General features: G+C 43.3%; 1 protein-coding gene across 2 annotated transcripts in view; it reads left to right on the top strand.

Annotated features, from left to right (window-relative positions):
* Positions 1 to 11,571: 11,571 nt before the first annotated feature.
* Positions 11,572 to 23,349, top strand: part of Gria1 (glutamate ionotropic receptor AMPA type subunit 1) — a 301,486-nt gene continuing 289,708 nt past the window's right edge. The window contains exons 1-2 of one of the 2 annotated variants that reach the window (XM_046446417.2): positions 11,572 to 11,954; positions 14,910 to 15,047. In XM_046446417.2, coding sequence (XP_046302373.1) covers positions 11,873 to 11,954; positions 14,910 to 15,047 — 220 coding nt within the window. In that variant the 5' untranslated portion in view covers positions 11,572 to 11,872. The remainder of the gene's footprint in view (positions 11,955 to 14,909; positions 15,048 to 23,349) is intronic. The other variant, XM_058579911.1, reaches the window with a different exon arrangement.

Below are 23,349 nucleotides of genomic sequence, written 5' to 3'. Positions count from 1 at the left end.
TAAAAATCTGTTCTGTGAATCCACACTGTGTGAGTAGTATCAGGACTGGGATGGAATCTCAGAGGACTTAGTTTTACCCTGGCTAAATGGTTCATTTGAATGGAGGCTACCATTAAAGTTCAAAAAATAAAGCTATTGACTACAATTGGAGATAAAGAGAAAACAGCTTAAGTATTTCCTTCTTAGAAACTCCCTCCCATGGAGTGGATGTGGTATGAGATGCCAGGCTATGGGAAAGAAGAGGCTGCAGGCTGGAGGAGTAGCTCAGTGGTAGAGAACTCACCTCCCAAGTGTGAGGCCCTGGGTTTAACCCTCAGCAAATCACCTCCTGCCAAAAAACAAAAGAGGCAATGAGGGTTTGTGACTTTGATGGTAAGAGCTAACACCTGAGTATTTCCTATGTTTCAGATTCTGTTATAGTATCTGAGATGTATTTGAACATCAACATTTTATAGACAAAGAAAATTATTTTTCCAATGGGTCCACAATAATGAGAAGAGTTTGGATTCAAATAGAGGGACTTTGGCCCTACAGGTGGAGACTTTAGTATTACATGATTCTCTCTCTTATGAAGAAATGCTTTGTGAGCCCAGCTTCTGTGGCCTTAAGTGAAAGGGGTCTTGACCCAGATAGGTCCCCTTACTACAGGGCATTCATAACCACTTCTCTTATTTCTCAAGCCATGTAGGTGAGGGTTGATACAAATCCAATTTAGATGCAGAGCTCTAGAAGGTTTGGTTAGTGGCTCTGTCAAGCAGGATACGCTCAGGTAGTCTGGAATGTCAAGTCCCCACCATTGTCTTCATACCCAGATTGGAAATGGTCTCCTTTTGAAGCCTCCCAAGAATCTTCTTTGAACTTTCAAATTGTCTTGCTATGCTGATGGTGGACTTTCCTATCCCCCCATTGAGATGTATCTCTTGCACAGGCAACTCCACATCTTCCCAAATTCTTTGTTTTATTTTTCTCAATAGAAAAAACAGGCTAGAAACTGCCATTGCCATCTCAAATGTTCAAATAAGATGCCAATAAAATGGGGCTAACCCTGAGTATGTTGCAGGTTGACTGCTGAGGAGGCACTGTGCCAAGAGCTATTGGTGCAGCTATTCATTTACTGATCACAATGGACCCCCTGAGGTGTTACTATCCTCATTTTATAGAGTGGAAAGGGAGGCTTAGGGAGCCAGAGTAACCTGCTTGAGGTCACACAACTAAGAAGCTTTGGGGCTAGTCTGCAAACCCAAGTGTTCTGACCCCAGAGCCTAGTTCTCCATAAAAGATATGTGAAAAGTTAATAATCTTGAGTTTGAATTCAGTTCTCAGCCCTACCCCTCTACCCGGGTTCTCTGTCTTTCCCCAGAATGCTCCTCTAGAGTTCTTCTAGAATCCTAGCACTACCATTTTCAGTTAGAAGCAGATTATCCACCTGAAAGCAGCATGAACCCATTAAGGAGGATATTTTCACAAAGAGAGGAGCCCACAGATCCAAGGGGTAGGAACTCAGTTAAATGAAAGCATACAAAAGCTGGACTTGGGGAAAGAGGCTGGAAAATGCCAGAATGGCCCCCTGGGCAGGTCTTGAGTTAGGGGGAATCAGCACTGCCCCACCTCTCTGGAACACTGTCCCACCCCTACCCTGTGCTGTCCAATCCCTGAGGGCCTAGCAAAGCTGCTGTCTTCATTTCCTCACACTCGGCAGGACTTTTGGAAACCTATGTATATATTGCAGCTTTGAACGTTGCCTGCTGCATCCACCTCTATCACCCCATACAGGATCTATGGGTAGTAGTATTTTGAAATACTCCAGGCTTCTAGGAGCCCAGATGTGAGAATCCTCCATTGAATAACCTGTTTGCCTTAGTCTCTGAGAAGCTCTTTGGACTTGCTCTGTGGCTTTCTGTGCAAGGCACACAAGATCTAGTGGCTGCATCTCCCCAGCCAGCTCCTTGAGGTCCTCATTTACAAGGCACAGGGCTTGAGCCAAGTCATTCTGGTTCTTCTGGTGAGGTCACAGCTACTGGAGATGGGCCATCTGCCATTGGGATTTCCCTTTGGGAGAGATGGCTTCAGGGCTTTGAGAAGCTGAAGCTGAGTCAGAGAAGAAGCCCTTGGAATGGAAAAGCAGGAGGACTGGTCAGAATTAAAACGTGAAAAGGAGGCTATTTGTATTGAAGGTCAAGAGCTGGGAACCTGCAAACAACAGAGAGTGTTCCATGGCAAAAGAGCCACCTGATGCATTAGTGAGTGAATACACAGAAAACACCAATTCATGTTCCATCTTCCACCACACTCCACCTCTTCCACCAAAGCTTTCCAGTCATGGATTGCTGTACCCTGCTCTACATCACAGATAAACACAGAGAACCACAGCTCTACAGGTGCATGGGGAAAAGAACCCAATCGTGCATAAGGGACAGGGTTCATGAGCTATCATACCACGGAGACTGTTGAGGCGACCTCGTGGGCATCTGATCTCCAGGAGGACTTGAGTCCCAGGCCACAGGTCTTAACTCCCTTTGGCTCTCAAGATATCAGTCTACCAAAAGCTGCTTCAGGGACCCAGGGTGATTGGTGCACATGTGCATCAGGGAAAATATAAAAATCTCTATGCTTCCCTTCAGATTCTACTTCTCAGATTTGCTTCTGTTTAAATTTCTCACTTCTGATGTTTGGTAGAGCTCTTGCTATCAAGAAGTATTCCTAATCCAGGGTAGCCATGCAATGGTGACAAGAAAGGCTGCAATCCATCCATTCTGAGAGTACCCCTCACCATAGAACCTGTCCTGACTAGGCAGTCTTACATGTGCTGCTCAAAGAGGGTTCAGGCCATCGTGGTGTCTTGGTCTGGTTCTAAAGAGTTGAGACTAGAGAAGCTCACTTTCACATTTAGCTTCCAAGCAAACCCAGGTACTTATGCTTTGCCCTGAGTGAGGTTAGTCATTCCTGGGTGTCCAATGCAATTGACTAACTGAAGTGCTTCCATAAGTATTCTATCCCCTTGGAGTACGGGTGTGTGCCCTGTTGCTTTTACCAGCTCTTGTACCTTCCAGTGTCAGAAAAGGATCTCAGAGACCACCTTTATCCTCTCTCACACCTAACTAAGTCTTATGTCTTAAATGGTTTGGTAATGATTTACAATCTCATTGTTGATTTGCATTTAAGAGTATATGTTCTCACATTTGGATAGAAAACATTATAAACAAATAATGTTTAGTTCTTCAGCAGAAAATATAAATCCATAGAGGTTAGTTTCCCATATAAGCCCACCAAAGTCTGGTTGGCATTATTAGAGTTCAAAAACTATTCTTTTCCTATAAAAATAAGACAAGAAAACACTGGGCAAATGACCCACTCCTACAGTCCCAGCTTCTGATTATGCTGAGGTAAGAGGATCACTTGAGCCCAGATATTCAGGGCCAGCCTATGCAACATAGTGAGACTCTACCTCAAATAATAATGGTAATAATAATAATAATAATAATAATAATAATATAATATTGTAGAATCAGATTTTATTTTTTTAAATACATTATTTAAAATGTATTTTATAGTCTATTATGTTTTGGGTATCTATTATGTTTTTGGCCATTCCTGAGAGCCTTATCTCAAAAGTTAGATGCTAATCTTACATTTCTTCAGAAAGTAAAGGGAAGGGGGTTACTTCCAAACTAATTTTATAGATCTCATTCCCTATAGCCAGCAAGACTATAAATAATGTGGGAAAAAGAAGCATCACCTATGATCTGATTGGAAGGGCCGGGGGAGGTAGAACACTGAGATTGCTGATTCCCCAAAAAGGGGCATCGATGGGATAGGAACAGCAGTGTTAGGTAGGAGGGATGATCCAATTTAAGACCTGGTTCTGCCACTTACAAGTTGGGTGGCCTCAGGTTGTGCTTTAGCTTCCTGAATTAGTCTCATCAATTGTTCAATAAGAGTTGGTAATACTGTTCCTCAGGGTTTTCTGGGGCAGTGGCATAACATGTACAGCTCCCAGTAGAGTTCCCTCACACCGGGAGCCAAGTGTGAATCACTTAAGGACACTGGGGAAGTTCACACAGACTCTTGCCTGTGTTAATCGCCACATAACATTTTCTCCACCAGTCCATCTCTCAAGTAATGGGCTCTTAAACCATCTGGCCTTCCCTTTCTGTTCTGCTGTAAGATCATCTCAGGATGTCTTTAGTGAAAATCTAACCACATGAGCTATGGATTACACAGCAGATCACATTCTCCAGGGACTCCACCTGTCTCTTCTAAAAAAAAAAAAAAGGATCCAACTTAGGTCCCTTCTTTTGTTGAAAGATAGATCTAATAGGCCTCTTCTCTTGTATTTCTATAGGCTATAGTTTTATAGCCATTAGTTATCCCCTTTAAGTGAGCTTTGTGTCAGATCTCACTGTGGCAAGACACCAACCATGCTGCACATGTAGTTGAGTTTGGGTTTCAAGTCCTTATCTGCCACTGCCTGGCTGGGTGGCCCAGGGCAAGTGACTTCACCTTTCTGAGATCCTGATGCATTTGTGAATTAAAGATGTTGGACTCTGTGATTCAGAATTTCCTTCCAACTCTCCCGTTCTACCTGTTTCTCTTCGGTATAAGAGATGTTCCACTGCTAGTGTCCTTTATCTTCCATGTGATTCTATCTCCCTTCAAGTAATAAAGGAGAGGTTAGAGGTTAGGCAAGCAGCAAAATTTAATACCAGGAGTACGACAGTCAATTAGAATCATTTATGTTTCAAGTCTCCTGAAAACTGATTAAAATCTCCCTTTAGCCATGAGGGTGGGTGGGGACTACAATCAGCACCATAATTACTATTTGGCCTCTATCAGAGAAAGCTCCCAGATGTGGGGAAAGAAGCATTGATTTGCCATCTCTTTTAAGACACTCATTTTTGAAGCAAGCATGCTTTCTGAAGGGCTTCTCAGAGTCCTTCCCAAACATGGTCTGACTGAGTCATAACAGGATGATGTTTTGAATATGAGAACTCTTTGTGATAGGTCATGTGTCCTGAGGCAAGGCCCTCTACCTTTCTGGAAGTAAATTGCACATTGCTAAGGGATTTCCCAATGCAAATTGGCTGAATAAATGAGTGTAGCCCTTGGGAAAATATGGAACAGAGGTTAGGAGAACCAACCTTGGAATACCAGCAGGTGGAGGTTGAGGCCCTGTCTTTAAATAGCTGCACAAGTTTGAACAGGGACATCACCTCTTGAACCCTTCCTTCCCACCTGCAAATGGAATAATACTTCACAGGACTGCTGTAAATATCACATGAAATGAGGCTGGTATGTATACTGGCACATGTAAGTGCTCAAAAAACATGATAGTATAGGCAGACAGGAACCATGCCTACTATGTGTTAGACACTGTTCTAAGCACTGTTCTAAGCACTGTTCTAAGCACTGTTCTAGTACTGGATCCAATGGTTAACTATATGGTATAAGTTAAGCAGAATGTACTACAGGCAGAAACACTGTACAGAAAAATAAAACAGGATAAGGGGGTCAATGGCAGGAAGCAGGGTGCTCTTTTAAATACTGTAAGAAGGAGACTTTTGACTATAAGCCTAAAATGACAGAAGAAACAATGTGGATTTCTACAAGAAAAAGGGCCCAGGCAGAAAGAAATAGCCAAGGTTCTGAAGCAAGGTGGTGTTTAGCATCCAAAGAACAGCAAGACGGACAACGGACTGGACCAGACTGAGCAAGGGAGGAGGAGGATGGGAGATGGGGTGAAGGGGCAGACAGCAGTCAGATTTCAGGGTTTATTCCAAGTATGATGTGGCGATCTGGAATATTTTAAAGCTGGGAAGAGACAAGATGGGACATCTGTTTTTTTTTTTTTTTTTTTTTTTTAAAGTTGCTCTTCAGTGGCTATACAGAGAAAAAAAAATATGTGATAGTGGTAGGGAAGATGCAAATGCGTGGAAATAAGGAATAATAGATAAAGATGGTCACAGTTCAGGGGAGAGATGAGGTGAGGGTGGAGTCAATGACCTAAAGGGGAGAGCTGGTGGGAAGTGGTTGGATTTTTTGTGAACACCACCCTTAGAATTGGCTGATGGACAGGATGTGGTCCTTAGCACGACATTGGAAGAATGAATGTGTCCTGTGGGGAGATGGGCAGAGTAGAAGGGAAGAGCATATTGGGGAACCATACAATCAGAAGTTTGTATATATCCCACCGGCAAACATTTTGAGGGTGGGGGAAGATGACGTCAGCTTAATGGAAGACTGGCAAACCTAGCTCCAGGAGATTCCAGAATAAGATTGAAACCAAGTGGAGGGCCTCCAATGTCAGGGTGAATCTGGACTCCAAAGGAATGACATTTCACACCTGCATGTAAGATTGGCTGGCAAAGTTCTTTCTGTGCATTTGGAGCCTTTCCAGGCCCCTCACATGTTCATGTCCTCTGCAGTCTCATGAAGCAGATCCCTACCTCATAGATGAAAATACTGAGACAAAGGGGCTCATCACCAGCACCCATCAGGTGAGGCTGGGAGAGTCTGGCTCTTTGTCTCCTAGAGCAGGGCCAGTGGAACAGCAGGGCCTCTCTGAGGAGCTGCTGAAAGCGCTGTGGTGGGGAGACCCACACTGGCAAATGTTGCCCTGTGGCCTTTACTGAAGGCATCGCTGGTTTAGGGAACAGTCGGTGCCTCCAGTTTCTACCGGCAACGATGATGTGGCAAAGGAGCACCCTCCCTCAAATAGACCTTTTTTCTTTCTTTCTTTTCCAGGCATGGATCCTGCCCCAGAGTGTTTTCCAGAACTTGCAGTGCTCCCTAATTACCTAGTAAATGCTGAAGGATTATGAAAATGCTGTCATTTGAGTGAGAAGGGGAGGGAAGACTAAAAGAAAAAAAAAAAAAGAAAAAGAAAAAAAAAATGTTAAACCTGGCAGAACTCCAGGGTGGGTAATTGCATTCTTTGGGGTGTGTGCTCACCACACACACAGTCTGCAGAGTATTTTGGGAGCTTTCTGTATGAATTGTGCTAGAAAACATGGAAAATATTATTTTTTTTAAATATCATTGAAATTAGGGCCTTCCTAAAGCTACAGATGCACCCCAGCTCTGATTGCATTTCCCCCTCTTTGTGAGCTGTCAGCAATTCATTCTCAGATCATAAATTTGATAGGTTCCCCCCTCCCACTTGAATTGTTTTGTGCTAGAAGCGTAAAAATGTTCCAGCTAGAAGAAACACCACATTTTAAAGATGGAGACGTGAGCCCAGTGAAGGAAAGACTCTGCTAATGCTGCGGTGGCAGGTAACAGGAGATGGAGGATGAAACAAACGGGCTCCCTGGACATGATCTCCATCCTCTTCCTCACCCCAGGACCACTGTCAAGAGGAGTCAACATTTGTACCATCACCTCTTCCAATCTCTTTATTTCATAGATAGGGAATAGAAAACCAGGGAAGAGATGGACTTGCCTCCCAAACTAATATGGGTAGGTGGTTGGATCCTTCTATCCCACTTCCACTTGCGCTCTGTGATTTGCAGGGAAGCTCAAGTCCAGAGACACCTCCTTCACACCTTCCCTTGTTTTCTGGCCCTTGGAACAATGATACACCTAATATTTTAAAAACTCACAAAACCAATATTGCTACTTTCTCATGAAAAATCAATCTCAAGATCTGCCAGCCTGGGCCGGCATTTCCAACGGCAATAATCAGTTGCTATTGAGTGCCTCCATCACCTTTGACAGGGGACAGACACACAGTAACTCTCTTTGTCCTCATGGCCCTGCACTCACCCTGGCTTACTTCACTCATTTTCCTGCTTGGCTCAAAGAAGCATTTGAATTTGAAATCCTGCCCAACACCATTTTCCTTGATTTGCAGTGAAAAAACCTAAGCCAAATAAGTAAATCTAAGGCTATTTCGGCTACATGGTAATAGAACTTGAAGCTTGCCAAAGAATGAACCAGGATCAGTCATAATTGATCTGAGAAATAGGTGCCATGCTGTCTCTGGGGTGCAATTTGAGTAGCATTTGGAAGGCTGGTCTGTTGTTGCCTGGAATCCTTCCATTAGGCATTCATCCACCTGGACTTTAAGGAGCATCCGTCTTCAGGTAGCCCATTGTCTAATATGAAAAGTCTTAAAAGAAGACAAATTGAATCTTTCTTCCATATCATATCATGGAGTAGGAGACTGGAACAGGATGCCTGGTGTTGCCTGCCTCCCCTTATTATATTTTCAGTCTCAATACTATTTATGTTTTGAACTAGAACATTCTTTGTGGTGCTGAGATCCTGTGCAGTCTACAAAGTTTAGCAACATGCCTCCTGATCTCTGCCCACAAGATACCAGGAGCACTTCCCCAGTTGTAAGGACTAAAAATGTCTTCAGGCATCCCCAAATATCTCCCCAGGAAGAAGCCACTTTTGTTTGAAAACCACCATGTAAAGCTAACCTTTTAGCCACTCTGAGCTTTACCAAATCTGCCCTTGTGGGGTGATTGGGCAAATGGAATGAGATGCCAGATGTCCAAATGCTATGCAAATCAGTGTGTCAGATGTCCGTAAGGTGTGGTCAGCATCAATCCCAACAGAGTATGAAGAGTCCAATCTTTCCAAGACTAATAGTGGGCATGGAAAATTGAATTAAGGACTATAAAGAGAGAAAGTATGATCCACCAACAAAGAAGAGCATGAGAATAAGTTATTAGTTTTAACCTTTGGGGCTGAAAAAAAAACAAAAAAAAAATCATCTTCTACAATTGATCAGACTTATTTCTCCCCTTCATGCACATACTTAGTACTGTCACTGTCATACTAAAAATACCCCATAGCTCTCCAATGCCCACCAGAAATGCAATGACTTGCAGATTCTGGCCCTGACCTCTTCTGGGCTCCATGTTCCCTGTCCTCTTTTCCCAGTCACCCACCATAGGCTCCAGGCTCCCAGAGCATATGGAGTCCTGTCCTGCCTCCAGCCCTTGCTGATCTCTTCCCTTTGTTTGCATGTCTTCCCCAACCCTCGGTTTGGTTTCTGCCTGTAATTTCCTTATTCTTCAAAGCCCAGCTCTTAGAAGTTGCGCTGAATCCCCACAGACAGGCTTCCTTCTCTGCTGCCCACTGTTGTGTTTCTGCCTCTGTTAGAGAACTTCACATGGTCAGCTTTGGATGGCAGTTGGCAGAGTTCGTCTGTCTTCTTGTTCTACAACATCCACCTGCCTTGAGGCAGAGCCTGTGCCTGGTTCCTTTCCACATCCCCGGGCACCTGACTCCCTGACAGAAACAGAGCAGGTTCCACATCAGCATTTGAATTAAGAGAAATAGGATAAACAGTTGGACCTAAGTGTAATTTGACCTAGATGTCCAAGCTTGAAATGTGTAAATTCCATGTTTATCTAATAATTGAATAATTGTATTTTTAATAGACCATGGGAAACTATTGACCATACTTGAGCAGGAGAGTAATACAGAACTATATTTCAGATCTGTCTTAGTATACGGTTTATAATGATCACAGAAAATCCTTCTTTTTGACTCCTTTAAGCACCCCCACATCCACCCAGAAAGCCAAACAATTCTTACGCATTACAGGTGGGTGGTGAAGTTTTGCTAATTAATCCTTGTATGGGGCTTTGAGATCTTCCTCTGAAAGGTGACAGAAAAGTGTGAAGCCTTTAGTGACAGCCTAATTATTATTATTACCAGGCACAAAGCTCAGAGAACTTAAAAGATCCCCAGGTACCATTCAAAATAGTAAGAGACAAAAAAATGCAAGCGGAGGACTTATAAGATGGAATCCCTGGATCACAGACTCTCAGTATTGGAGAGAACCTTAGAAGGGGATCTTTCCACAGTCTATACTCCTAGTTTCCCACACCGACACTCACACAAACCCTAGAATGTCCCTGCCCAGTGCTCACTGCCTTTAGAGCCTGATGATAGAGTTCCCCTGGTAAAATTTCCATCTCTTCCTTGTTAGCAATGGCAACTTGTGTAAATTATTAGCCTTTGGTTTCTTTGTCCATAAAATGGGAATGAGATGTCCTACCACAGGGATTGTTCAACATGCCATGTTTAGCATGGTCCCTGGCACTTGGCAAATGGCAAATAAACACCAGCTTTGAACATCATTCAAGCGAATTAATGAATATATGCGAAGGACACAGAAATCATTAAGCATTTGACCTCCAAGTTGTTCTTAATTTGGGGGCTATATTGAACATGGCCTGATATTTCTTACAAATCCTAGCCCTTGTAGCTGTTGTGTAAGTGTGTGTCATTTTGCATCTGGGAGGAAGTGAGGAGTCTGCATAAAATGGCCTCTTCCAGTGGTAAAGAGACATCAGGTCAAAATCTGTTATTTTTTTTCCAACTAAGGAAAAGGTGAACTTTGTTTTTCTGCATTATTTTATGTTGGGGAGAGGTCCTAGTCAGGGCAGTGGGTCAGCTGGTAATGGTGAGAACCATTTCAATTCTGCAGGTTGGACTATGCATTTTGGTAGGTCTATGTCTATGTTTGAATCCTGGGAGCCTTGTGTTTTTTTTGTTGTTTGTTTGTTTTTTGTTTTTTTTCATCTGTAAAATAGTACTCATGGCCAGTTCACGGGGTTAGTGTGAGGATAGAAAGATACTACTATAAAGTGCTCTGTAGCTGCGAGTGACTGCAGCTTCACAACTCACATGATTTTCCTGAACAGTTGTTCTCTCTACAGGTTATATCAGTGAAAGACGTGGTCCAGGAGGGTCTGTGGAGTCCCAGCTTACGATAGTATGACCAACATTCAGAGATAACTCAAAGGAGCCTGAATCCTCTCACTAGAATCCCTGCAAAATGACTCATGGACTTGCTCAGTGTAAGTATCCTTAGTCTTTATTGTACGCCCACATAATTCAGATGCTATAGACTCCTGTGCAATACAGGAAAAGGGGGAAGGGGACCTGTTTTGAATGCTTAGGATTCAAAAAGAGCCCACCAATTCCACTTTAAAAAGCAGACCCCCAATTTGCCAAATCTCCCAGTCAAAACACCCATCCATCACTCTTGAGCTTCCCATTGTTTATCCTACTCTCATTCTTCCTATGAGAGGGGGAAAGCTTTTTTTTTTCTCCCCTTTACATTTCTTAAGAGGGATTTCTAGGGTCTTCCCCTCAGGAATTAGTTGTAGAAATAATTGGGCCAGTGGAGTTCAGGAGATATATCCAGCACAGCCCTTGCACTCCTAGAAAAAGTGACCTAGATCAAGCAGCTGGTGAATCCAGGACTACTGTGGGGACCCCCTGCCACCTACTGACTTACAGCTGAACCCACATTCCCAATGGCTTGGGCCTGGCTGGGGACTGGGGGAGGGCTGAGAGAGCAGAGGAGTGGGGGAAGGCCAAGGGGACTGTGGGGTTGCCCCTTTCGGGAACAAGCACCCAGCATCTCCCTCACTCACCCACCTGTCCTCCAAACACACAGGAAGGAGGATGAGGTGAGGCGGGGTGCAGGGTGACAGGTAGGAGAGGACTGCCCTGGAACTCTGAGCTGGCTCCGCGGGTATCGCCCAGAGCCTGCCGCCTGTGGGAGCGTGAGGGGGAGAGTGACAGAGCAGGGGAGGGAGAGCGAGCAGGCTGCGAGAGCGAGGAGAGGAGGAGAGGGGGAGCGAGCGCTCCAGCTAGCATGAGGACGGGCTTCTCTTTCCGTGCTCAGTTAATCTGGCTGTCAGTTGGTGTTAACGCTGCAGTTTAAGTGCTCGGATTCCAAGGGAAACAGACAAACCTCACAGAAGGAAGCAAGCAAGCGAGGAAGGAAGGAACCGCGGGAGCAAAAGAACAGGCAGAGCAGCGAGAGGAATAAAGGGAAGGGGGGGAGACACCAAATCTATGATTGGACCTGGGCTTCTTTTTCGCCAATGCAAAAAGGAATATGCAGCACATCTTTGCCTTCTTCTGCACCGGTTTCCTAGGCGCGGTAGTAGGTGCCAATTTCCCCAACAATATCCAGATCGGTGAGTGCGAGGGGCAGCCTGGGGAGGGACTTTCTGGATCTGGCCAGGGATTTTGGGGGTGGGAGAAATCTTTCACCCCCTTCCTCAGTAGGAGCTGTTGTGCTTGGCTATCCCCAGCGCAGGAATCCACTTGGGCTGCCTGCAGGGGAGGGGAGGGGGCTTCATCTGATATGAGGAGGGACAGAGGGGAAGTGTTCACACACACACACAAACACACACATGCACACCACTCACACTCCAAGCACCAGCGGGTGAAATGGAGGAACTGCTGCTTCAAAGGAAAAAAAAAAAAAATCAGGCTGTCGCTTGGAAGGGGGTTGTGGGTGCTTAAGGAGTTAAGTCCGTTGCTTAGTAGATGGTGCCTGATTTCATTTATTTATATAAATATGTATGGTGGGTGTATTTATGCGTGTGGTTATGTATTAAATGTGCACATATATATTTAATTGCCAAGAGGCAGTGATTTCTTAGCTGGGGGAGGGGAATGAGACCCTCTCCAAGAAGGAATCAAGGGTGTGGGTTTATCCTAGGTGCTAAAATAATGTCAGCAGCCCCACTCTGGCTGCCTTCTCTTTGCTGCCTGCCATGCTGGGCTGCTGCTCCTCACTCCCCCAGTCTGGAAGTTACCAGCCTGTCTTTGCTCTATTCCTTCGGTGGCCCCCTCCTTGCACACATTCGGATGGCAGATCTTGCCCACCTTTGACACACGCGCACGCAGGCTCCTCTCCCCTCCCATCAGCTGTCCTCTACACTGGGCTCCATCCTCCCAACTTGGAGGCAGGTTTCAACATGCTGCACACCTTTTGGTTCCCCCCCCCCCATTCCCTCTCTTTCGGGTTGAGCTTCTTCTAAAAAGCCCCCAATCTTCCCTGTGTTGATGAGGGAGGTGACAGATATTGATACTTCTCATAATTATGGGGTGGGGGGAGAAGACCAACAAGGGCACTAACACCAATCATAAAGCGTGTCCACAGGTCTCTGGGCTCTGGTGTAGCCAGCATTTCAGTGCTGTTTGTGTCCAGGAACCAAGCAAGCTGCTGTGCTCCGAGGCATCTGGGTTGGCTTGGTTTCTGTTTTTCTGTCCCCCTAAATGAGATAGTTCCACTAGGGAAAGTTCACATTGCTGACAGTGTGTGTCTTTGTGTGAGTGTGTGTTTGTGGGGGGATGTGGTGCAGCTGGTATTTTGTCGGGCACACGTGTGCTGCCGTTCTGTCTCTTTCAGCCTCTCCAGTTATCTGGTTCCGAGGGTGGTTGGCTGGCCACGGAGTAACTTGCTTTGTTTCCTGACACCTGTTAAGCTACATTCTGAAGTGTGTATGTGTGTGTGTGCTCTGTTCCTGCCTTCCACGCAAAACTTCCTGCCTTCTGGAGACACTTCCCTTGCAGCCCAGCCTGCAGCCTCCTACGTCCACCCCTCCCACCCACTCTTTCATTCATTGCTGGTGAGGAGGAGGAAGGGGACCAGAAGTGTTCGGGGTGTGGTCATCTGGAAAGGGAGGGTGGAGCCTCAGGATCCAGAATGGTTGGTTGTTTTTACTCTTTAAAATGGGGGCATAGGTACATGTGAAATCCACTGGCTCTTATCCGTAGCCCTGTTTGTGTTTGTACTTATATATTGCCTATACTCTGCTGATTATAACTGCTTGTCTAGAGACATTTGGTCTGGCTTTCTCAGGGTGTTTGTGTACATCACCATGGGTGTAAATGCATGAAGATGATTTGTGTATGTGTGCATGTTGTTTGCTCATGTAGCTCTGCAGATTTTTCATCATTTAGCCCCAACTGGCTTGTTGAGCTTCTGAAAGCATTGTTCCTGTTTTCAAACAAAAGGTAGCAACGCTAAAATTGTATAACAAATACTAGAAGCACAGCCATCAGGCCGTACTTGACTCTACTTGTACGATCTCCAACAAAAACACTGCAATTCATTTTTTTAAAAAAAATTTAAAACAAACACATATTGACTATGTAAGAAGTTAGAGGTGCATGACATTAGGACTGTGATTCCTATCGGATCTGAGATAAACTTCTCTGTAAACATTCATTATAGTTCAGTCTCTAGAAATGGCTGATTTTAATTCACACACAAAAAAATGTAATTTAATTTATTTACATGTTCACAGTAAATACAAAGGTAAGTCCTGTACTCTTTTGTTTCTTGAGACAGGAGCTGTGACAGGCCCTTCTCTTGACTGTGCTTTTTTACTGGAATAGAATGTTCATACCTCTTGACATTCTTAAGACCCCACATCCTTGAAGCATAAGGGTGTACCATGCAAACACCCAGTGGTAATCCCTTATGTAACAAGTCATTCTTAGGTAGCTGGGAACATGAGTAATGGAAAAAGCAAAACACTACTTGCAGAAATCAAGAGTTTTCAGAGAAAATAGATGATAAATCTCAGAGGCAATAGAATAGTTAAACTGCATGCAGGTCTTGACAGGCCAAAGATCAATAGTGTCAAAGCAAATAGTTATAATGTTAGAGAAGCCCACAAGTTCCCAGTCCTGGTTTGGAGTCACTTTGTAACACTTATTAGCCCCGGAATCCAGTAAGATCTGTGATCAGAGACAGGGCCCATGCAAGACAAGTTAGGCTCAGATGGGATTTGTGTGTGTATGGGAACATAGGCCTCATGGGCAGTTTGCACAAGGGAAGAAGAGAAGTGCCACGGGTCTCCTGTGTTCTCTGTAACCTTAGCTGAGCTGAAGGGTGAGCAATCAGATCTTTGAGCAGAGTGATAGATGTTGGGGATCATGTCACATAACGGCTCATCTGTAGAAGTTTAAGCCTCAGCATCCATTTGGGTCTGTTTGGACTCTCATTCCTACCTCTCAAAAACTATAACTAATGAGATTGGCACGGGAGAAGAGGGCTTATGTGGGGGTGGGCTGTTGAGGAACTAAAATCTGTCTCTAGCCTAGAGACCATGTTGCATTTTCTTTCCTCCCAGGGGGATTATTTCCAAACCAGCAGTCACAGGAACATGCCGCTTTTAGATTTGCTTTGTCGCAACTCACAGAGCCCCCAAAACTGCTCCCCCAGATTGATATTGTGAACATCAGCGACAGCTTTGAGATGACCTATAGATGTAAGTAATTGCTTCTATTTCTGAGATTTCTTTCTGCGCCACACCAATGAAAGGAGGGCCTGTGGGTAGGTGGTGGTGGTGCCAAGATGACTTGGGTTGTCATTTGTCTTCATAAGAGAAAGCCCTCCAAGAAAAATTTCCAGAGCCTTTTAAGTGATTCCAGCAGTTGGTATTTTAGATCCTGCTATGCTTCATGAAATGGGTTTGCTTTTTCACTGTCAGCTAACTTTAAATGCCAGCCCGAAGAGTACTTGTGTTGACTGCATATCCCATACCTTGCTGAGGTTTTCTGGTTCAGCTGAGAGAGTTTCACACGTAGAAAACTTCTGAGAGATGTAGAATTAAAGCTTCTGACTTTAGAAGAAACTGTTCAGAATACTTAAGCCATGTCCTGTCCACAAGTTGAAAAGAGAAAAGTGTCTCTATAACTCCCTAAGAAAAGGTAGATGGTTTCCTATTTTCAGAAGCGACCAGTTATTATTAAAACTTGTTTCCTTGTTTACAAAATGGCTTGAAGTGATTGATTGCTTAGAACATAGTTTGTAGACATAAAAAAAGAGAATCTGAAAAATTTACACAGTTTGTATGACAAGCTTTGAACATCAAAGAGAACAGAGGTGGTCTCAAGGAGAAGGGGTAGATATATTGTTGATCTCTGAACTGAATATTATAAAATGTGGGCGACAAGCATCATTCTGAGTTTTTCTGGCAAAAAAAGAAACCTGGGTGGTTGGTTACATGATTGCCACTTTATGTCAGAGGAAAGTACAAAAATTAATCAGTAAAGACACTTTCTCTCTAGGGATTAAGATCAAATAGGAATTAATGGCAGGAAAGTTCGAAGAGAATGGGCAAGAACAATTTGGATTCCGAAACTGGATCCAATTGGCAACCATAGACTTTGTGAGTCACTATTGGCTTGGAGACGTCTGCTGAGCTGGAGACGGTGGAAGGCATGAACCATCTTTCATGCCCTTCTCTCATTCCCACATGGTGGGTTCTCAGTGAGTTGAATAGTCTTGGAAGCCTCAAAATGAGAATCCAGAATTCTCCCTATCCCCTATGAGCACTCCTATGATAATGATGATATGAATTCCAAGAATTATATAAATATAATATGTAAATTAAATAAATATATATAAATATAATCTGATATAAATACCAGGTTTCATTATTGAGGACTTACTGTACATCAAGAGCAATGATAAGTTCTTTATGGATATTAAGAGTATTACCATTTATTAAGCATTGCTATAGCCCATATAAAGCACTAATTGCTTTTTTGTGAGTTAGTTCATTTAATCTTCACAGAAGCCTTTCAGAGAACTCTATATTATCTTTCTTTTAGAAATGAGGAAACTGAGGCAGCAACAAGTTATATAACTTACCCAAGGTCACTCGGGAAGAAAATGGTGGTCTCATGACCCCCAAGGTCTATATCCCTAAGCTCTGTGATAAATATGTTGATCCTTATGGTAACTTAATCATCTATAGTGCAATTACCCAAGAAGTATAAAGGAATTTTCAGGATCTTGTCAGTCAGTGGCCTGATAAAGCATCTAAGGAGAAACACACAGAGTACTTAAAACTGTAGCTGTGATTTTGCATAGGAGCACCATTGAATTAACAAAATAGCAACTCTCCATTTTAGTAATGCTAAAACTAAAAATCTCTTCTACTGGGCTACCCCATGCTCCAAAAGCAAAGCCGGAGTTTAATTGTTTAATTGGTAGAGTAATACAGAGTAGGTATTTAGCTCTCAGATAACCATCACTTTCTTTTCTTTTGACTTGGAGTAGGGTCTCTGAAGAAAGGCTGTAGGTGTGGGCATCAAAGTATCTATAAACTACTGTGGATTATGCATAATCTTTTGCATGCATATGCCAGTGTTAAGATATTTCTTGGGGAGAAGCATTACAGTTTTTGTCATATTCTGTAGTTTTTATCATAGTCTCAAAGGGGTTCATTTCTCAGGAAGGAGTGCTTTCTTAGAGAATCACCAATCTATGGCTGTTATGTGCATTCATTCATGCTGCTGAGAATTGTCTACAGCAGAGCGTGGTGGAAAGAGAGGTCAGCTGCTTTCTTGGTGTCAAGATGTTGACTGGCAGGACAAGATAATAAAAGACAAAAATAGGAGAAAATGTTCTAAAGCAAAAGGTGGTTGTTTTTATACTGTTATCTTCACAACCTAACACTTGATCTCTAATAGAATTGTTGGCTGTTTACCAGGGTGGCAAAAATATGGTACAGGCAATGTTGTACATTATGGCCAGTGGATCTGGAGGGGATAGCTCTGGGTCCTTAAAATGGTACTTGCCGTATGTATGTTTGTGTACAGGTCTCCATGCCTTTCAGCCTTATTCATTGGCTATTCTTTAAGTGTTTCTTAAAGCTGTGAACTGAGGTGGAGGTTGGAAATGAAAAGATGATAAAATGCTTTACTTAGAAAGTAGCTCATACTCCACTGGAGGACACTGGTGTGGAGATGGTCTGAGAAGGAATAATGATATTTTATTTATAGAACTTTAGTTTCTTCTTTTTCATTCCAAGATCAGAGGAAGTACTGGGCAATTTGGGTGGAAACAATGGCATTGTAATTCCTGGCCTGACCGAAAGAGTCTTTATTAATTTTCATGTAAGGCTAGGGGACTCTTTGGGGCATATTCACCATGGTCCATTGGTCTGGGAAAACTCTACATCTGTCTCAATTTGAATGCAATAAAAAAAAACATCAAAGGGAATAGAGTGGTTTGGGGCAGAATAAGTTAATTAGTCACGCACGGAAAACCAAGAAAACTATCTTATTCAGATTTAATTTTGTGTACTTTTTTTGAAATATGGATTAGTAATTACCTTAAATTAACTGTTCCAGCTGTTCTTACCTCCAAATGATCAAATATTATTTTTCATAATTTTTGCTGACATCTGATTTTTTTTTCTGTGCATTTTGCTATTCATTATCCCTCCACCAGAGGGTAGAGAAGGGAAGGGAGAAGAAGTGTAATAGGAACTATTCTTATTAGATGTGTTAACAACAAGGCATTAAAAAAAGAAGGTGGTGAATATAGGGTAGCAGATCAGAGGATTTGCAAGAGAAGTATTACTAATAGCACTGGCCAAGGGGAGAGCTGGGAATCGCCTTTGCATTCACTCTTTCTTGCTCTCCTTGTCTGCCTCCATGAACAGGAAGGCAGACCTTCCTTCAGCAACCCAAATGACTTGAGCTCTCCTCTCAGCACATTCCCAAGCCCACAAAGGCAGGTTGAGGGAGGCTGTCTCTAGAGCAGTACCCGTTCAGCCTAAGAAGTGCCTTTGTGATAAGTTTAATGAATGACTGAATGAAATAATGATGGAGTTCTGATTATAGGTCTGAGATGCACTATTGCAACTCAATTCTTACCTTTCCATTCACTCCGCTATTTATTCATTTGTTTAGCAAGTACATGCTCAATGTCCAATCACTGTGCCTTGGAATACAAGGGCCCACAAGACCTACCCAGCCTCTTTCCTGGTAAAGCCTACAGTTTAGTCCTCAAACTTCAGCATACATAAAATTCATTCAGGGAACTTGTGTCAAGCAAGACTTAGGAGCAGACTCTCTATTTCCTGAATCAGAAAATTTAAGAGTAGATCATGGAAGGATTCTGTAATAGTTAGTATGAACATCACACTTGAAAGAATTCTTTTTATCTAAAAAATTCTTCCATTTCTTTAGTAAGCATTTTTGAGCCTTTAGCCAAACCAAGATATCACATTAAGTGCCAGAAAGGCAGACAAAACTTCCCTGCCCTGGAGGACCTTATTCCTAGTGAGACAGACTGTCCTGTAAAAGAGAAAACGAAAATGTAATGTTTTAAGTGCTAGGGCTGCAATTTGTTGGAGATACTTGAAGGCAGGGGCTTGCCCTTCGTGGAGTGGTGGTTGAACTGAATGGTAAACAGAAGTTTTTCAGAAGGATAAGTGAGAGGGCAGGAAAAGGGAAGAGGCAAGTGTTTTCCAGGCAGAGAGGATGGCAGGTACAAAAGGGTGCCTTACCTGGCTGCGGTTTTCCTCTCCAACCTCCAGTGGCACTCCATGGAGGGCTTCACATTTGACATTTGTCAAATGCTGCAGAGAAGTTCACCAGATGGCCTCCCCACAAGTCATTTCTAGTACAGATGTGCACTTTGGGGGCTCACTATGCAAGAATGAAGGAATTTCACATCAAAACTTGGACATCTTGCCTTCCTTAAAATTTGTAGGGTCAAATCAGGGAGGGTCACATCCCTGATCACAGTGGGCCTCCTTTTATTATATACCTCCTTGGAAAGCTCAGGGACTTTCTGAGGCCAGCCTCAGAAACTTAGTGAGACCCTCAAGATGCATTGCTCATCTTTTTCCAGAGTTACAAACTAACAGCCTTAATTTGCTTGACCTGGACAATATTTTTCAACATTTAGCATAAAAATCTAGATTTCTGACTTCTTTGAAAAAAAAAAAAAATTAGGGCATTAAGCAGTCCTGGGCCCACATTCCTGCTCAACTTCTGTTGTCTAGAGCTGGGGAAGTTCCATTCTCTTTAAATATCAAGCAAACAAGTTCAAGTTCACCAAAATTCTCACTACTCTCTGTTGAACATGTGACCATTGTTAACCCAAATTATATTGCTTGTCCAGCCTTCTAAATAAGCCAATTTGCTCACCCCTGATTTATATCCTTTATCTTCTGATATTTTAGTATCTCATTCTACTATCTATTATTCACCCTGTAACAAACAGTAAAGGACACAACATGCTCCTGCTATCAAAAAAAAAAAAAAATTAGTCTGAATACAGTAATGAAGAGAATAGTGTGGCCAGCAGGGGGACAAATGAAGAGTATTTTGACAACCTACTATGTGCCGCATACCTCACAGATGTTATCTTATTCAAGTTTTAGGACAATCTCAAAAGGTTATTACCCCAATTTTAGAGATGATGCTACAGAGACCAAGAGAGATGATTTCTTCCTATTAGGCAACAAATAAGAACCCAAGTTAGTACGAGAATCCTGTATGGGGGATTTCAGAACTCAGTGAGCTTTCTCCCTTTGAAAATTTATAACTCTGTGGACCCCCAAATTGGAAGAGCCAGCAGGAGAATCACTTCAGTGGCGTTTTGTTCAGGGTTCAATGTGACATCTGGGGCACAAAACCATTGGCTGTGGATTGTGGAGACTTCTTGGGGGGAAGCTGGGTCTTGAGCAAGCATGGAAAACAGAGTGGATTTGAGTGGTAATGTGGGAAGATGGTGTTTTGAGTGGGTCAAGTCACAAGATTCTTCCCTCCCGTCTCCTCGACCACTGCTGCATGGGCTTGTATTTCTGAGCTGAAGGATTTGGCATTTGTCTTCTTCACCCACACCCTGCTCCTGGTTCCTGGTTCCATGGCAGATGTCTCCAGCTCCCTGGTTGATGTTACATTCTGATTTTGGCTCATGAATCCTCCCTTCAAGACACACACACACACACACACGACATGTGTCCATGGTTGACTCTCTGTTCTTATAATACTGATGATCATCAGCTTTTTGGTACCGAAAAGCACTTGTAAACATTTCTTCCTCTGGCTAGTTTAGACACCTGGGCTGGGAGGAGGGAGATTGCTGCTGTCCTCTCAGAGGCTCGGCACAGATAGTCACATCAGACATTTGTAATAGGGACAAGATTTTTTTTTTATTAATCGTTTATTCAAAGCAGGTTTGTGATTGCCCTCGGTGGGGCACATGTACCTTCGTTACCCCTTTCGTCCCCTTGCCCACAGCATTCATTGATTAGAGAATTCTTTCTCTCTGAATCTACACAGGACTTCATATTGCTCTTCACCAAAGCATTCTAAACAGCTGCTACAACTCCGAGCTATCGGTCAGAGCTGACGCAAGAGATGAAATCCATTTGCTGCTACAAAGCACTGCATTAGGAACTGAGGAAAATAAAATGTATTAGGCATTGATTCTCCCCTTAAGGGGTTCGGGTTTTTATAGAGGAAGTGGGCATCAGCATTAAAACTGTGACACAGGATGGATATCATCTCTCTCTCTCTCTCTCTCTCTCTCTCTCACACACACACACGCACACACACACACACACACACACCATATTCAGAGGAGAGAAAGAAAACTTCTGGTTCTAAGAATCTAGGTTTCATCAAACAAGGATTTGGAGTTGAAATTGGAAAGGCAGGAAAAATGCAGATGGGATATGTGTATATTATACCATGTTTTATGCAGTAGAAAGTACACTCAATTAGAATTTGAAGACATGGATTCAATGTGGGATTACCTTATTGAATTATTCAGGTGTGGCCTTGGAGAAATACCACCTCCATGCTTATTTATAATGTGAAGTTCATGATCTCTGAGAATCCTTCTAGACCCATATTTCTATGTTGAGAGCACAAGGAATGCTTCAGGGAGGGAAACTCTCTAGTTTTTGGTGTGGAGGAGGTTCCCTAAGCCAACTAAGAATCTAAGAAACACTGCACCATTCCCACCCCCATGCCAAGTTGAATAGGCCCTTCTCATTTTTTTTTAACACTAATGTGAGCATTAAGCATACTCTAGGCTCCAGGTTCATTCATTCAGTATTCAACAAATATTTATGGACTATTTAACTATTGTGAATCAAAACAGAAAGCAGTCCTGCACTAATGGATTAGCTGCTAATAAGGGATGCAGACATGCATCAGATGATCACACAAATAACAGGATCATCATAGGTTATGATAAAGGATCTAAAAGAAAATAAGGAACTGAAAGCATATTACAAAGGAGCCGGTCTTGGGCAGGGGTAGCAGGTGTTTCATCTGAGAACTTGAGTTTCTGGTGATGTGGTACAGGGAACAGGAGGAGAATTCTAGGCCTGCTCTGGATAGAGGCCTATGTGGGAACTGGGGCAAAGTGTGGGGCTGGAAAAGATGCCAAGATCTGCCACTGGCTATGGATTTTGAGCTGCGGGAAACCCACTGAAGCATTTTATGTGGAGAAGGGCCTGGTTTAGACTTCTGTTTTCTCACCAGGAATCAGATGTTTGGGGGGCCCTTTGCCACACTCACGTTGCCTGGAGACTTTTGGTTCGTGTAGCAATGGCCTTCCATCCATTACTCCTGTCACTAGCCTGGGATGGAATCTGGTGGAGGGGCAGAGGTCAATGACAGATGCTAAGGGAAAGGGAAGCTCATGGTGGAATATGTGTGAGATTCCTTCATACATGGCTCTGAGCAGGCGTTTGTGGAGATCAGAGGCTGACCCAGCGAAGGGCCTGGAATTCCAATAAACCTGAGTCCTGAGGGGGTCCTACCATATGACTCTGGGACTCAAATTCCCATTGCTCCTTCCTCCACTCACACCTGCAAGCTGGTCCTCTCATGCTCCTCTTTGAAATTCTGACCCTCAGGTACCAGCCTTCTCCTGCACAGAGCCTGCCTTCTATTCTCATATTCATACTTTCCTATACCTCTGTACCTTCCCCCTTAGAAAATGTTACACTTAGTCCTAGGTTTTGGTCACCTGATCTTTCTTATCTGTCAGCTAGACTAAGCAACTTGAGGTCAGTGACCTGGTTTTCTTCAACTTCCTATTGTAGTCTTCACCAAAGGACAGTATCCAGTGGTGCTTGTGGTGCTAATGAATGGCGCATGTTACATAACAGCAGCGGCAGTGATGAGAATAAGCCCGGATTATGACTGTGTATGGTGATGCTTTGATATTATGAGTTTTGAAATTTCCAGCAGGTTTTGTTGTAAATTTTTATGGATGGTTATCATTGTATAACCGGAAAGTGATGAGGGTGAAAACCAGGTATAAGTCAAATGGAAAACTCATTCCAGCTCCTTTAAGGACCATTGACATGAAGGGTCCTAAATAAGGTACAAGGGCCCATTTTCTAAATAAAGGATTTCTGGTCCAAAGTCTGGTTCTGCCATTGATGCATGATCTTCATATGACTCAGGCTCCTTGATTCTCCTTTTTTGAATCTTAGTTTCTTTCAAAAGAGGGTAATAATAAGTATCAACCATACCTCATTTTGGTGAAGATATTGTTTCAAATCAACTTTCCACTCAATGAAATGCCATGAAATGCTTCCTTGTTCATTGACTGCCTGTACCTCCTCCTCCGGCATCATATATGCTATTTGTGCCACCTGGCTCTTTGAAGCACCTTGTGATGCTACCTGCTGACTGTGGTCAAGGTGTTCAGGGCACTGAGGTAACTGGAAATCTCTTTCCATGCCCTGCTTCTCTTGTGACAGTGGTGTATCCCACCTGGTGTCCAGACAACACAGG

Source organism: Marmota monax, unplaced genomic scaffold (assembly GCF_021218885.2).
Source record: "Marmota monax isolate L192 unplaced genomic scaffold, Marmota_monax_Labrador192_F-V1.1 WCK01_AAM20220418_F8-fsc00188, whole genome shotgun sequence".
Taxonomy (NCBI): Eukaryota; Metazoa; Chordata; class Mammalia; order Rodentia; family Sciuridae; genus Marmota; species Marmota monax.
Note: the sequence above shows the minus strand (reverse complement) of the source record. Positions and strands in the feature narration are given on the sequence as shown.